General features: G+C 37.0%; 1 protein-coding gene across 1 annotated transcript in view; it reads right to left on the minus strand.

The window, feature by feature from the left end:
• Positions 1 to 1976: 1976 nt before the first annotated feature.
• Positions 1977 to 17178, minus strand: part of lmo1 (LIM domain only 1) — a 41845-nt gene continuing 26643 nt past the window's right edge. The window contains exons 3-4 of the mRNA XM_077564344.1: positions 6734 to 6859; positions 1977 to 2752 (exon numbers count right to left, since the gene is read on the minus strand). Coding sequence (XP_077420470.1) covers positions 2647 to 2752; positions 6734 to 6859 — 232 coding nt within the window. The 3' untranslated portion in view covers positions 1977 to 2646. The remainder of the gene's footprint in view (positions 2753 to 6733; positions 6860 to 17178) is intronic.

The raw sequence follows: 17178 nt of genomic DNA on the forward strand, positions 1-17178 counted from the left end.
AGACTGTTGTTCAGGTCAATATGGAAGTTGTAACAGTCACTATTTAATACAGTATAGCGACTAACATGTATCTAAAAAAAATAAATAAAAATCCTTCAGCTTTTCAACATTTTTCCCAGAATTGTATTTAATTTTATTTTTTGCCTGCATTGCTCTTATGCTTATCCATTAAGAGTGTGACTTCTTTGCTGGGAACAGTGTTGCGCTGTTTCCTCATTATTATTTTTTCTCCCCAGAAAATATGCAATCAGCCTCATTGCGCGGCTTCTGATTGTTTTCCCCCTGTAAATCAATCCACAAATTGCAATTAAAATGTTCTCTTATGCGGTATAATGGATGTCTTCCTAATCCTTTATTTTAACACCTGCTGCTGGGTCTGAATTTTTAATGCATTTCTAATTAATGCTCTTTACACCTTTGATTTATGTGTGAGCAAATTATATTGCTGTTTTGCGGCGTGCTGGTAGAAAAGTCCCACTTGGGTTGAAATGTGACATTTGCAAGCCTGAAAATAGCAGAAAAATGATAAAATAATCAGTATATTTTAGAAATACTTTATGAATAAGATAATCATAAAATTCCCATAGGTGTGCCTCAAAACACAAGGTATCACACTGAATTTAACATTGCGTCATGATTTTATGAAACAGTAAAGGTTCTTTAATTGACAAAAATCTAAACATATTTGTATTATAAAATGGAATGTGTGCATCTGCATTTATACTTGAATCCCCCAAAATGTTCCAATACAACACTACCGATATTTTAAGGTAAACAAGGTTGCCATCCTTCAGTTAGCCGTTAGCAAATTAAGCATTGCAAAATGGCCAAACTTGGGGAACAAAGGAGGCCGACGCCCTGTGAGTTGCGATGTTGGATCTGGCAAAAGTTTCTCAAGCCGGTTGTAATTTTTGCAACCTCATCATAGATAATAAATTCATTCCTGTGTCCTGGACATGCGACCGTGGGAGTTGTCCCCCCAACTCAGTGGCAGGTTAACTTTTGTGTACACATTTTGACAGTTGTCAGCTAGGTAACATTTATTTTGATGTGTTTAACTGTAGGCTACGTTTTAGCATTTGATTGAAGTTTGAATTTAGAATCTAAGTTAACATGGTTCCAGATTCAATCAGATTATTCTTTTCCAAAATTCCTACAGGGCTGGTAATTTTTCGATCCGGGCGTAGCTACAAGAAACAAAGCTAGCCCACAGCTAGCTTGACCACCAGCACACGGCTCGTGTGACCAACACGTGCGACAAACTCACGGAAGCCTTCGCTTTTCGCGGCAGGCGCAGTGAAACACACTGCTTTTGGGTCCCTGCAAAGGCAAAACGGATTATTTGTAAGTGCAGTTAACCAGATTGTATAAATCGGTGCCTCCAATTGGGTTAGACATTTAGGTTAAATGTGGGTCCTGTTTTTGTTTTTCTTTGATTATTTCATCATTTTAGTTCTTGTTTTATTGCCTATCACAGTTTTGCTTCTTTTAAGTTCCAAGTCGATTTTCCCACATAGGTTAGAAAATAAATGTGCACAAAATCAAAACCTGTTTGCGTACTGTGTGTGTTTCCTTAATTTATAGTAACCTCTAATCTGAACAAAGAACTCACAAAATCGTAAAAAGGGTACAGCCTTCATTTTAATGACTGATTCTCATCTGTTATCCTGATAAATTCGGTGATTCGGTGCTCCGAGGTTCTGATTCAAAATTAATTTAAATATTAAATTTGAGTCTCCTTCAATTGATAAGTCAATTGATTATTAATTTAATAATGAACAATTATTGATTTAATTGGACCGAATTTCCTTACAATATAAAGGAGTTTAAGTTGCACTCAACCTTTATTTCTCCGTCTAATGCATTTCCTTTAGTATTTTATTTCCAGGCTGATTCATCTTCATCATCAGATGGCAATTAGTGACGCATGAATCACTGAGAGCAGCTCAGTTACCCTTTTCACCACAACAACACAGTTTGGAGAAGCATTCTTTTATTCCAAATAAAATATTAGTTCATTTTCAACAGTTTATCTAATTCCATCAGAGCTCTGTAAAATGTAATAAAACAGATTTTGTTGCATCATGATTTCAAGAAGGACTTCAAATATAATTTCTCTTGCAAGGCCTTTTTTTACACCATTGCCGTTTTGGAGACGCTGTTACATTTCAATCAAGTGATGGGCTCTCTCCAACAACTTTGGTTTTGGTACAAGAGGAAAAAAAAGTCACTATGAACATTTAAGAATCTTTAATTCACACTAGTAATAAAATTGCATTACATTTCATAAAATAAATGTTCCAGTTTATATATACAGAGAAAACAGACTGTACATACCCTCCAATTAACCATTTCTAAAAGAAAACAAACCGGAAACCGATTTCACAAAACATACAAGCAATGTAGTGCTCAGCTAAGCAGGCACAACTGTACATCAACATTTGTAACTGCTCAGTGTTGGGGTGAGGGAGGGGCAAAAAGTTGAACATTTACAATAGAGTCCTCAGGAACTAATAAACGGGTCTTAAAAAGTATTGCAGGCAAGCAGACAGACGCTTGTCTTTTTCCAAGTGCAGCAGAACATCCATGGTGTTGTGGTACGCGTGGAGCTGATTGTCGCTGCCACGGACGGTACAAGGCTCCCCACTATTGGACCTGCGACTCGAAGCTCCCGTTCAGCTGACCCTCCTCATAGTCCATTTGACACAAAATCATGTTGTTTTTAAGGAAAAACTTGTCGCCCACGCAAAACCTGTCGAAAGAGATAAACACGAGATGATTAGTGCCCACGCTGTGACTAAGTGATGTGTGTGTTTGTTTGTATCGCCAACTCTGAACCAACTTGTGTGTAGAAATGTTCCTTTCAAATAATAATCTTTGAATCAGTGCGGCTGGCTTCTAATAAGATAATTAACATCTCTTTCATCATCAAACCAACAGTAAATCACAGGCCCACTTAAGAAGTATATATTAGTGGACCAGTCAGTGCTAACATTACTGTTCAAAGTGTACAAACATAAACAACCAGAAGGTATAATTGTTGTTCATTCATTGCCATCATGATTGATGTCAAAACTACAACCTGGCTACAGGACAGTTTTATGTTTAGTTTGGCGTGAATAGCGCATGTTTAAATGAAGAAAAACACTTTTATCAGTCTGTCGATTTGGAAAGCTAAAAGCAATCATTTGTGCTTTGAAAAAAGCAGACAGGTGCAAATAGACACAAACCAATGCCTTATTCATCCACTTGGTACAGACGCGTGAGGAAAAAAGGCCCAGGAAAGTTCTGACATGCCAGAAAATCATCTGACGGTCAGCCTTTAAAGAGTCTTATTTAAAGTTGCCCTTTTTTGCAATTGTTTTAAAGCATATACTGTATGTCGAAATTGGTATTTCACCACCACAATGATCAACATTATAAGTTAATACCAAAAAGCTGTAAAGGTTTGGGGACTTTGCTTTTCAAAGCTACCTACCATACATTTGATACAAACATTCATGTGATTCTAATGCTACAAGAGACCAGAGTGTCATTAATTGCATTGACTTTGTAACTCAGTGTGCCAAATCCACAATAATTTATCTGCACACGACTAGAAATGACACCACTTAAATAATTACACCATGTCTGTACAGAATAACACATTAAAGAGGCAGGATAACAGCCAAAGGTGATAATTGTGACTGCAGCAAAGCATGCTGGGAAATGCTTCCTCCTCTGATTCCCTAATGCGCCACAATATCTTTCGTAATGACGCGCTGATGACACTGACGAAACCATAATGTAAGTTCTCTGCAATGAAAATGAACAAAACATGGCAAGCAGCCTGAAAAACTCAACAACACAGAACTCCACCCCAAATATAAAGAAGCGTATTGACGCATTGACGTATTTAAGAAAATTATCCAGCTCTGATTTGAATGATTCATGATTGTTTTAACTTCTATTGAAAAGCACATGCATGTTTAGATTTGGAATTAATGTTAGTTTGATAGTTTTTTTTTTATGAAGAGCAACACATTTTAACTCATTTGCTCCCCAAAAACGTACTTGTATGTTTTTTAATGTATTTTTTTTATGCTAGAGCATACTTCTGTCCTGAAGAGGTCGCTTAAAGCAATGGCAGTCATTACAAAAACCGCCAGCAGGTGGCAGCAGAGTACTAGAGACCAACCAGGGCCATGTTGCAAAAAGCTTTTTTCACCACTGTTTTAATACAGATTTGTGAATAATGATGAAACTTAGCTATATTCTAACGGTAATTGCTGCAAGAGGGAAACAGATAGAAATATACTTTTTTTCCTGATGAAAGAAGAGACTCTAATATTTATTTTGGTTGGTTCCATGTTTTTATAGCCATAAAACACAATATTCTGTGGGCCTTGCAAAATCAGTCAAAATCCAGTAAAATTAGTTAAGGTATTTTAAGTTGATTTATTTTGAAATATTATAAACCTTTAGCATCAAATAAAAAATTAAGTTAATGTGTTAGTATGCTTTGAGTTTCGGCTAATTGATGTTTCCAATTCTTATTTCCCATCTGCTCCGGGTCAAATTCAAGATGGTATCGGCAATGCCAACCAAAACAGCAAGTCAGATTAATTGTTTTATCTATTTGAAACTAAAAGCATATTGAGGTAGCGGTCAGACAGTTGCTGTTTTATAATACAAATTGAAATTGCCAATCAATATTTAATTAAGTAAATGTCACGTTTGTCAACATCTACTTTTGAAAATATTCCTTAAACAATGAGAGCTAATTAGACTGATTACAAATAATAGATATATTTATAAGATATATATCTTATGCTATTTTTCATCCCTCTTTTGTAGTATGTATTCTTCTAAATTTGCCATGGCTGTTTTATTGTAATTGCCCTTTATAATTTAATGACACACTTAAATGCTGTTTATCCGTAATGAATCAGTTGTTTGTTGAAGCACAAATTTATTTATTTAGTTCTTAATTCGAATAACTCCAACATCCACCCCCCTCATGCCTTCCACCAAAAGACCTTCACTGTTCTCTTCTCTTCTAACCTGAACTCTGCCTCAATCATAAATGCCCACATATTATATGCTGTGGTTTAACCTCAGATGTTTGACAAAGTTAGTTGTGTTGCCACAACTTTTAATCGTTAATGAGTGGGGAACTGAACCTGAAGGCAGACCAATGTAACACTACACCATCAGTGACTACTATAAGGCAGTAATCCGAGTCATTCTTCACAGAAGATAGAACAATATCACTGTAGTTATTATACTGTATAGTTGTGTTTGTATTCAGCTATACATGATTAAATTGTAACAAAACTGCTACATACAATAGCTAATTGTTAGTCTGCATGCCTATAGTGTTTCCTATTGTATGTTAGCATTAAGCTAGTGGAGGATATCAGGTTGTTTTCTTTGTTTTATATGTTTAGTATGACCGTGACCTTCAGCTCAGAGTGGCAGCTTCGAAGCCTCTTTTTGAAGAACTGTTCACTATCTGCCAAACGGCTGCTTGTTGTGAAGCGACTAGCGAGTCGAGTCACCTGGTAGCATACAGCGCTTATATCTCATGTTTGCGCTTGCAAGTCAACGCATGAATGACTGAATGACTTCTTGTATCTTGAAAAACACGGAAGCCATGTAACTCGTATCTCAACAATGCTACTACATACAGTAGCTAATTGTTAGTCCGCATGCCCATTGTGTTTCCTATAGTATGTTAGCATTAAGCTAACTGAGGCTATGACTTTTGTTGTTGTTGTTTTATGATTCGTTTGACCGTATTTCAGCAGAGTGGCCACTTTGAAGCCTCTTTTTGAAGAACTGTTCACTACCTGCCAAGCCGCTGCTTGTCGAGTCACCTGCTAGCATACAGCGCTCATAGGCCTATCTCATGTTTGTGCTTGCAAGTCAAATCAAACAAAAAAAAAAAATCATCTGCATGACTTCTCGTATCATGAAAAACCCGTAAGCCATGTCACTCGTATCTCACTGTTTCTGTTTATGTGACAGCGCAATCGACTTCAAGGTGTCAAGGGGAGCAACGCCATAGCAGAACATAGGTTGGCTTTCGCTACGTGCCATGCTGTTAAAATGGTCATTACTGTGCCAGGTGACAGCGTGCCTGCCAAGTGAGAGGAGAGAGGGTACGATCATAATTCCCTTGCAGCAGGTGTTCACTATGGTAACTGAATGTGGCCCGTGCAAGGTTAATGGGCTTGTGCTGTGCAGGAGAACAGGGTCACAGCACCCCTGACAAGCATGCAAAGGACATTCTGCTCCCAGACTGGCGCCATTACCAACAGTATTCTAATGGGAAAAAGCAGTATTTGGATATGTCATATTCTTTGTAGCGGCTTTGTGTTCACCCCAATTTGATGCTTGTTTTATAACTAAGAAAAGAGCCTTTCACACCTGCGCCCATGCAGCCGGCGCCTGTTCAGAGCTAATGTTGCTGTGCCCTTGCAATTAGATTTACAGATCTAGCCGCAAACTGCTGCCAGAGTGTGACACGAAAAATAATTAGCACACCATTACAGACACAATGCAGTAACCTTTATTTTTACAAGAGACTTTCACTCCGGCTTGTGCGAGTGTGGCCCGTACTAATCAAACCAGACAGTCAACTGTGTTGCACAGGAAGAGCGAAGCGATTTCTGCTACGTCTGATGTTTAAAAGCTACCGGCCGTCTTAACGTTTTTTTTGCTTTTTTTTTTTGTGGTGTCTACTACTTACCTCTGGTTACAAAGCTGACAGGCAAAACAGTCCAAATGGTAAACATTATCTCTGGCTCTCATCACCATCTCAAAGGCTGGGATCAGTTTACTGCAGGCTGCGCAGTTTCCCGTAGTACCAAAGAGCCTGCAAGACAGAGAGCACACACACAGATTAACCCACCTTGCCTTTACCTTGATGTAATATGAGAACAGAGAAAATATACTGAAAGAGAGCATGGAAAAGGAAAACTTGGGAAATGGGACAGAATGGCAATATGCTGCATGAAATCCACAAATCTTTCCTGGCGCCCGCTCGGTGTTGGAGTTAATGAGAGAAACAAACATAGATCTTAATTCTCGCCTAATGATCTAATTAAAATGATCACATGGCTGTAATCGCCTTCAAAGCATACTGTATATTCCTTGCACAATGCAAAAACAACAAAAACAAGTCTGAGGTAAATCATTTGGGCTGCTCAAATTGTTTTTCTTCTCCCAAATGAAAATGAACTAATGTGTCTATCTGCAAGCGAAGGCGCTGGGTTTTGTGCAAAATGTCTTTGTTCTATAATGAAGCTGCAAGTTCAAAAGATTTTTTTTATACACATGAATGGACAGGACACCCTTTTCTCACATTTTTAAACTATAAGCATGTTTTCTTTTTCTTCTAAAAGAAGAGTAGATTGTGATTACAGTGTTTATATGACTGACTTCAAGAATGTTGCTTTCACTATCTTCTTTACACGTGACTGAACGTAATGTCTCTTTTTCATACATGACCTCCAAATTATGTTTTTATTTCTCAAAGCAAAACAGCATTTCCCCCTTAAATGTCCTAGTTGATGTATGTATCGCTTTGTTTTTGCAAAAACAATGAATTTAAAAAAAAATCTGTGTATTTTTATTGCTTGTTATTTGCTGAAATTTTTATTTTATTCATATTTGTGTCTTCATGTTGTTATTAATGCATTTTGCAAACAATGTAAACAAGACATTAAAGTGACATTTTCACAATTTAGTTGCATTTCTTTTCTCTGGATAAATTAATTCATTTACTGCTAGCCATTTTCAAAGCACTATTTGAAAATATTCACACATCAGTTTTTGTTGACTTTTAGTTTTGCTCATATTTTGCATTCCGAGTCCCTTTTTCACATCATGTCTAGTCATTAGATTTTCCTTTCGAGCTGTTCTCGTCAGCCCCGTCCGTCCCTTGTGTCAGCCAATCAGCTCCCACCAGTGCATGTGTTTTGTCCAAGTGTCCCTCGTTATCTAATCTAAGAGTGTCCGGGAACGCCCCCTTGAACTCGGAAATCCCACTCGCAAAGTCGGAAAAAAAACGTCCCCGTTCACCGACGGACTACAATGTGACATCATGTTACAATGGCAACCCCTTTGGAAACACAGACCGTGAATGGTAAAACACAATTTACTCGAGTTTAAAACTAGATAGCTTTCTTCATTCATAAATATTCGACATAACTCCACATAACACAACGTACATGACAGTATCTCCCTGAAATTAGATAAAAACAATAAATGAGGCAAAATTGCGGTCAAAATGGGTTTTGAGGACCAAAATAAAACAATTGATCACTAATCCGCCATTTTGGTTGTTTACTTTCGCCTCAAACACTTTCAGGTCGGAACTGGGAAAAAAACAACTCTGATAAATCCGACTTCCAACCGTCCTCGAATGCAGCATTAGTTTCTAGGCTTATTTCAGTCTTCATCAGTTTGTTGTTCCGACAGTCATGTTAACCAACTCGTTGTGTTTTTGAGCTTCTCCACTTGAATCTTGCCTATTAGGACTTTGTTGAATTGATTATTGTGATAATTCCATATACCGTGTTATTTTTGCTATATAAATACCCTTTTTTCAAAATTGTTTTTCAATATTCTCTGCGTCTCTGCATTTAGGTCCACCTTATTGCCAACACATGACAAAACCACAGCATGTTTTTACAGATGTTTCAAGGCCATCAGAATACCATGCTTGGTGACAGTATAAGCACCACACCTATCAAAAAGAAACACCTAATTCAAACTATAAAACGCAACAAGACTGAGAATGCGCTTTTGATGTCAAAATAATTTTGTTGCAGATATATAACTAAGAAATGCAGCGTGAGCGACGACTCACTGCATTGCTCCAGTTGTATGTCAGTGGCTTTTTTTTGTTGTCTTTTCAAGTACCAATCGTGACACATACTGTTTATACTAAACATATACATACTGTTTATACTAAACATATACATACTGTGCTCGAGAGTGAGGTGCCTAAAGTCAAGATTCACACTGTAATCTCAAAATCAATGCAACACCGACATCTACAGGGATCTGTTATTAATTACATTTCTTTCACAGACGAGCTGGGTGAGACCCACTTCCATACCTTCCCATTGAAAAACATACTTGCTGAATATATAAGTCAGTGGCCGAAAATTTTGGATTCGATTGACGGCTAAAAATGTCCACTCCGGTGGATGAGTTCAGTATTTGTGTCATATTCTCCACAACTATGGATTCAATAACCACAACCTTGCTTTTACTATGTTCGGCAATCAGCTCCAAACGTGCCCCGTTGGGCTTCATCTATGTGACTTTTTTTTCCCACCTTCCTTACTTTAGTGTTGTTCATGCTGTTCGTGCTGTTGCTGCTCTTTTTTTGTCTGTACCTGCCAGAATTTTTGTTGTTGTGCCTATTTGAAATGAAGGATTGTTCTGTTCATTTCTACCTGTTGAGATTGGTCTTCCAATTAAGTCCATTGGCCTCAACCATTCCCAAAATTAAAGTATACGAGTGAACCAAGACCTATTTCATTGATAAATTAAATCATGTGCAAAGCCAGATATAGATTATTTTATGTCCACAAAGAAATAAGGCCACACATATTTTACACATAACTTGTGCATTTTTACAAGTTTTTCACGTTTTTAGTTTTTCAGGAGGCAATATTAAATGTCAAAGTCTTCTCCCTAAATTTTGTAGGGCCCAGATTGAGGAGTCACGGTGCTAATGTTTTTCCTTGTCTATGTTGCTCTCGTTCAGCTGCTACCACCTTGTTAGAGAAAACATCCATCCGGCAGCTCTGCTTCTAATTAGAGGCCACTGGCCCAGTGGAGTTGCAGGGAAGAAACAAGAGAGAAAGGCTGTTATGTTCACACAGAGGGATTCATACAGTGTAAAGCAGAAATACTGTGACAACAACTTGGTGTTACAGTCAAATGTTTGCCACATCCGCAGGAGAGTCAGGAAGGTTTTTTTTTCCACTTCCTGCTTTAACATTTTGGACACACTATTGTAGATGTATGAAGACACAATGACAAGTACAGTGTACAGCCCTTTAGTTGAATACCACGTTGTGCTGCAACATGCTGGGCAACATGGAGCTCTATCCAAATTAAGAGAAGAAGCAGCAGATAAGGTCCCCTACAAAGCCGAGAGACTATGAATAATGTTATATTGTTTGGTTTTGGTGTTTTCAATGTACCACATTTAGTTCTCTTTTTTTTGTATGTGTTAGTTTTACACTAAAATGTAGTTTGAAGTAATCTTACATTATCTTTCACCACTGAAATGAATGAAAATGCCATTAATCCTTTCATCTGGTGCACCTCGGCCACCAGCAGCCAATATAATGTAGATATATAGACGCACAAATAAGAGTTTTAAGACTGCCTCAGTAATCGGCAATAAAATGAATATTAGTTGTTTTTCGCAGAGGATAAAGAATATAGGCAACTATCGTTGCTTAATGGGTTATAACACTACGACTATTAACACTATTTCTTAGCCCAGCATTTTTGCATTGTTGTTTTAAGTCTGCAATATGCAATTCACCTTGTTTTATGTTTAATTTGGCAGTCAACTCTAGCTGATAGTGGCAATAAACAGCTTGAAACTTTTTCTTTTTCTTTTTCTTTTTACTATGTGCCAAGCTGCTGCTGCTGCTTGTTGTAAAGTGAGTCGAGTTTTCTACCTCCATCTAGCGCTTACATCTGAAATTAAGTACCAGTATAAGAAATACTTTTTACATTACTGATACTAATAACAAATACTTTTAAAGTGTGTTTTAATCAAAGTAAACTTTTGAAGAGTGTCAGAGTCTTAATCAAGTTTAGTATAATCGTGCATGAATGCTTAGAAAAGTATTTTCTATCTATTTTTCAAATTGCTTTAATTGCTTACATTAACAACGTCCAAAAACAAACCTCTGTAATCATGGTGCTCATACTGCACTGAAAATGTTGTATTTACCGTGAATATGCTATATTTTTGGGGTTAGAATTAATGGGGTTGGTCATTATTTCCAGACATCTGATTAGCTTCTTCAATGCCCTCAAATAACCCCAATTGGTTACAGATTGCCTGGTAAACACAGTTTGATAATATCATAATGCTAAGACTTCTCATGATTAGTAAACTACGCACACTTCAGGGGATCAAAAAATGCAGTATAAGTAACTTTATTTAAACAGGACAGCACATAAGCACGGCTTGTCCCTCGAATAAATAAACCGGCTGATTCTAAATTATGAAGGATCTACTTGATTCCCGCTAAGAAGATATGCCTCTCAATTTTATTTGCTACACGCAGGCAAATATTCTGCCCATTTTGTTCTCTCTCCACCAACAAATTGGCAAGCAAAATATATGAAATTGTGCTGATGTGACTGCGTGTGCAGTATTTCCACCAGTAAATGATGAGTCCGGGTTATAACATCAGCAGAGGTTCACGGCCCAATTGGGCTTTTTTTTCCTGCTAAGAGGAGATAAGAGCTGGAGAGATACATTCAAACACATTTACATTCGGGTGAAGCTAAAAAGCTACTACAGTTGAAGCGAAAAACCACACTAGTGCTCTCTGGAGTGGCGCCTGATGGGAAACTGCAGTGCACAGTAACAACATTGCACAACAGCCTGTCAAACGTAAAGCTCAAAGGTGTGGATGTTAGCAGAGACACAAATTGACAATAAATAAGAATTGATCTTCAAAGTGGCTAAATGAACAAATCTTTATCTTATGAATGCATGGATATTACTTTGATTAAAAATCCATGGATGACAAATGAGGATTTAGCTTGTCAGGATGATTCTTAACATGCTGAGCAATGACGAGAATTCACACAATGTACTTGCATCGTATACTAACAAACCTAGTATAGAATCATTCCAATGGTTTAGAGTTTATGATCGGCATGGAATTTATTTGGATACAACAGTAACATCTCACCATGGTCAAATATGGTCTTTCTTCAAATTTTAAAATAGTGTATATCATATTGCAACCTGATTGTTTTGGCGAACAATGTAGGATGTCTAATGAGGTCAAAGGTGATCGTCTTCCACGGTGCACCACGAATGATTAGGTTCTCTTAGATGGTGTTTTCTCAAAGTAACATTTACAACATTTAAAACATGAAATACAAAAAAAGCTTGTAGCTGGGCTAAATTACTGTTTTAACTTTTTGGTTTAACATTTAAGAGCTTTTTTTTTTATTAACGTGCAGTATATTTGAGTTAAAGCATTATTTCAGTACACTTTACAATTTTCTTATTTAAGCGCAGTGGCTTATAAAAATGTGAAATATAGTTTTTAGGAATAAAACCTCTCCCTTGGTTTTGCTGCATTTTAATATTATTCAATATGGCGAGTTTTAGAGAAATTAGTATTTAAAAAAAAAATGTAAACATAAATATGTTAGTGTTTGCGTCCTTAAGTAAGAGTGAACTAGCACATATCCCTCTTCTTATATGGACTGAATGCATCAGTGTTCTCCGGAGGGATGCTACAAATTCTATCTAATGTGCAGGATGCCGTGTAAAATACATCTAATTACATCCCAGGTCACCTGAATTAGTCAATCAATCATCTGGACTATATTGAGGTTTGAAGCATAAAAAGCTCATTAAAACTACACACTTCTGGGATTAGTTTATATGGATTGACCTGACCAGATGTGACAATGAAATTGCTTCCTTCATTTTGTCACTGATTGTGCACTCACCTGCTGCAATGTGTGATCTCTTATGTATTTTAATATAATTAATTTAATATAAAAACACCACTGAATATAATGCACTCCAGTTACACATCATTGCAAACTATTAATCATTTTGATAGTAATTAAAAAAAAACAAGACGTTGTATTTCAAAACTGAGTATTATCATGATTGTGCAGGTGTGCCTAATGCTGTTGTGGTATGTCCGCAGGATGATTTGTGACCAATGGTACATGACCCCTGACCTCTTTATTCGCTACAGTGCTACTGTTATGAATGATAATACTGTACAACTTAACGTAACCATTCCACGTTCTAAATAAGTCATCACTTATGTGCTTCATGTAATTGTAATTAGCTCATTAATAGAACAAAAAAACCCCAGATCGTGTCACTTACGAGTACATGTGTGGAATGACACTGGGGTTAAAGGTCAGGCCTTTCCTCTACAAGTATGTGGTCAGATAAAAGGCTTCACTTTTTCTTCATTGCGCCAGAAAACCCGGCAGAGTGAATTTGGTTTTCAAGTTGGGAGCCTCAAATAATGGGCTAGCAATCAACTGTAAAGTCCTCCAGTGTGGTGCCAGTAGGCTTTAACTTGTGTGCTGATGTTGGGCAGCAGTAAGGAATCGGAGAAAGTCTGCTCTCCCTCCTCTTTTATTGTCAAACTTCAATGAGTCTTTAGTGGAAGGAGTGCCGCCTTATGTTTCTTCAGTGCGCTACTTTGCCAACGTCAAAAGCTTTCAGCTCCCACAATGTCTCCGCGCATTACCTTCTTTTAAGACTGGACTGCAGCACTTGATGTTTCGTACCTCTTCGTTCAGCTCTTTGAGACCTCCAAGTATAAACAGCTTTTGCCAGATTAAAAAACAAAACAAAAGAAAAACACACAGATCGCAGCAACTGTTGTACATACTTAACCATCAGGGTTCATTACTGTACTGTACATTATTTAAAGTGCAATCTTTGTGACAAATGTTTCTTTTACTCGACTAGTTTTCCTCAGTAAAATGTTGTTGCTGTTATCATATTTTTTCTCTGACACAAAAGCACAAGAAACTATTGACGTAGTGAATAGGCCTGCCTGGCCTGGATGCATGATGATGAGGCATGGTTTGTTAATTTCTATCAGGTTTTATTGTGTTAATCAAGAAGACAGTGAAAGTGCTAGCAGTTCCGGAGTTTATTTTTAAAGTGCAGGTGTGTGCCTTAAGCCAGTTATTATTTGGTGGTGGACATATTAGCGCTGTTTGTCTGTTTGTATTCTCTTTACTGATATTACGTGACACATTTGCGTGCATACTGCAAACATTTTTAGACGCCTACAGTTAATATGATAGCCTGGCTAACGTGTGATAGCTAATTTTGTTGATTTGCCAACACGCTAATGTTGGCTAACGCTTTTATGCTTTAACTACACAACTGAAGTAAGCTACATAAAATTAAAATAAATACAGTAATAATCATCCAACATTAACATTAAACTACTCACATTTTTAAAATACTTTTACTTCCAATACTTTAATACATTTAATGTGATAAAAAAAAAAATATTATGTGAAAGGACATGTAATATTCTACAAGGTGAATAACTTCCACCACAGGTACAGTGGTGCCAATTGTGACTTGACTTACAAGTTTTTGAAATGCCGTCGTCTGACCAATTATTTTTGTTGTTGTTGTTGTTTTGGGGCATGTGAGCATATGTGAGTACAACGGTTTTCTTCCATTTTAGCTTAAAGGTAACACACTTTTGGATGTAAAACAATAATTTGTAAAAATATTTAAAAACAAAATATTTTTTTGTGCAGCCAACCTCCGTTTTTCATGGAAAACATTTATAAGCAATTAATTTCAATTTCTCAAGAATCTTTTAAAAAACAAGATTTTTTTTTATATTTTCAATGCATTTATAACAGCAGTCAATTATACGCAGATTTTCACTGTTCCGGGTTCATATCTCCGCAAATACCGGGTGTCCATTGTACACTGTTTTTGTGTAACACAGGATTACTGTGTGCTATTTTTCATCATTAAAATACATATTATAACAGCTGGAATGGATTAATAGACAAAGGTGATCTGAAATGTGAGTGTTATAAGTTACAAGTGTGGCCGCGGAACAAATTAAACTCGTATGTCAAGGCACCACTGTACTTTTGTATTTTGACCCAAGTATCGCTTTCAGATACTTTCTGCTCGACTCCCATCAGGACATGACAGATTTGAAAAGACTGACACTCCCAGATTGAGCTATCATCATCATCATCATCATCATCATCACCAGTTTGTGGATAAATTGTAATGTTCGTTATCTTGGAAACATTTTCCTCTTTCAGTTAATTATGCTGCCAGTTTGATAAGTGGGTGACTATTATGTCCTCTCTTATATATGAAACAGGAGATTAAATTAATTCAGTGCAGATGATCAAATCACAACTAGATTGTCAAGCCTCTGGTGGAGACATATGATACGGAGCCCTTGACATAAATGAAACACCTAATTAATATGTTATTATCCTTTTGTGATAACAGTGGGGTCTAAAAAAAAAGGTTTTGTATTTGTGAACTTTTTGTAGTGCAATCATTTGGAGGGCAGTGGGGGACAGCGGCACAGATGTGTGTTGAAGATTCAGGAATGCGTGAGTGCATTCAATAAGCTGCTAATGCCACTGAAGGACAATCACAGATGGAGCTCCTATAATAATTAATGGGAGCATGGCAGGGTTCCAAACTCCGGGAAATAACCAACGTGTGTTTGATCCACCCGCTTGTTTTTAATGTAGTGCAGAAGGCTAATTCAGTGCACAGATTTAGCTTCATTACTGCAGGTGAGGGACGCCTTCATCTTAGTTCACACAAGAGAAAGCAAAGAGAAAGAGGGGATGGAGACGGATGACATCAACATTACACACAAGGCAAGGTTTTTAATAGCAGTTAGTCAAGCTGCTCTGGCCATTAAGCCTTGTTTCATTCTGAAGAGCAGGCACTTCTGACCAATACGGGAGCACAAAATCCACTTTCTTTTCAAAAATCCATAATTTGCTATTAAGAATTCTTGATTTTATTCGTTGGTCTCCATTTTACGCCCCATCTCTGACCTCAACATCTCGCCCGTCTAATGTGCGCAAAAGCATTTCACTTTTCCTCCGCTGTGCCAGCGAGGCACTCACGCTGTCCTATCAGCCGATATATTTTTACACGTGAAACTCTGCGCTTCATAATTTTTGCCGTCACTTGTTCATTTTCCCATTTGTTATTACCTCATATGCACCATCGGTCCTTTCTGGGGGCAACACAGGGGTCTTAGTGGAGCTCTCACTGCATCTTAAAAGCATTAACTGAGGGTGGGATCTGATGGATGGTAATGGTCTTAGCGTAACATCACTAAGCGGCTCTGGAGTGGGCTGTGGGCTCTTTGCGGGTCAGGAGAAAAGCTGAGATGTAAGCAGAATGTCACCAGGGTCTTGGATTGAGCTACCGTGGTTGGAAAAAGTCTACACACCCCTGTCGAAATGTTCCCCCCCCCCAAAAAAAAAAATGAGAACAAGATAAATCATTTAAAAACTTTTCCACTCAATGTGACCTATAACCTGTTGAACGCAACTGAATAAATAAAAAAACACACACAAAAAACCTTCTTGACAGGGTAAGTAAAATATGGTGGTGGGGGGGCAGGATACTTCAGGGTATCCAAAGATTATGCCAAATAGTTAGTTTCATAATAAATTTATTTTAATCGGTGTCTCTAAATGTTGAAATATATTTAAGTACATATTAAGCGTGCAGAAGATTTTTGCACATAATGTGCTGTTTATTGACAATGTAAAAAAAAAATTCAATGTCTATGAAATAATTAACATCAGTGTATAACATGAATAAAATTTTAACGCATACACTTGTTTAGTTTAATTTGTTTAAAAAAACAAGTCACTTTTTGTCCTCTAATTTTGTTTTCCACACACCCTATGAAAAAAAAATGTTCCTCCTTTATTTACAGCCACATAATGTTCACACTCCTACTTTATTTAATGTTTAATGTAATTAATGTTATTAAATCCCCCAATTCTAGACTAAAAACATTAGGGCATATATATTCTGAGTATTCTTCAAGCTGTTTTGTGTATGATGTTTAAATATCTTATTTTGAAATTGATGCTTTTAATTTGGAAGGAAGTTCTGTTTCCTGTTTCACGTCTCTGTTGGTCATTCAGCTCACGCATTTATATTTAGCTTTTGCAAAACATTGTTAACTCATTGAGTAGAAAAAGAGGAGGATGAGAGTGTGCAGTGTCGTGCTTGTAACATTAAATGTTGAAATAATTAACACATAACAGGTGCGCTTCAAATTGGTGGGCAAAAAATATTGATAAAAAGCCTTTTATTTAGTTAAGTGATTAATCCAAATTCTAAAATGTGATTAATCTGATTAAAATTTGTATTAATTTACCTTTACA

Source organism: Vanacampus margaritifer, chromosome 4 (genome assembly GCF_051991255.1).
Source record: "Vanacampus margaritifer isolate UIUO_Vmar chromosome 4, RoL_Vmar_1.0, whole genome shotgun sequence".
Lineage (NCBI taxonomy): Eukaryota > Metazoa > Chordata > Actinopteri > Syngnathiformes > Syngnathidae > Vanacampus > Vanacampus margaritifer.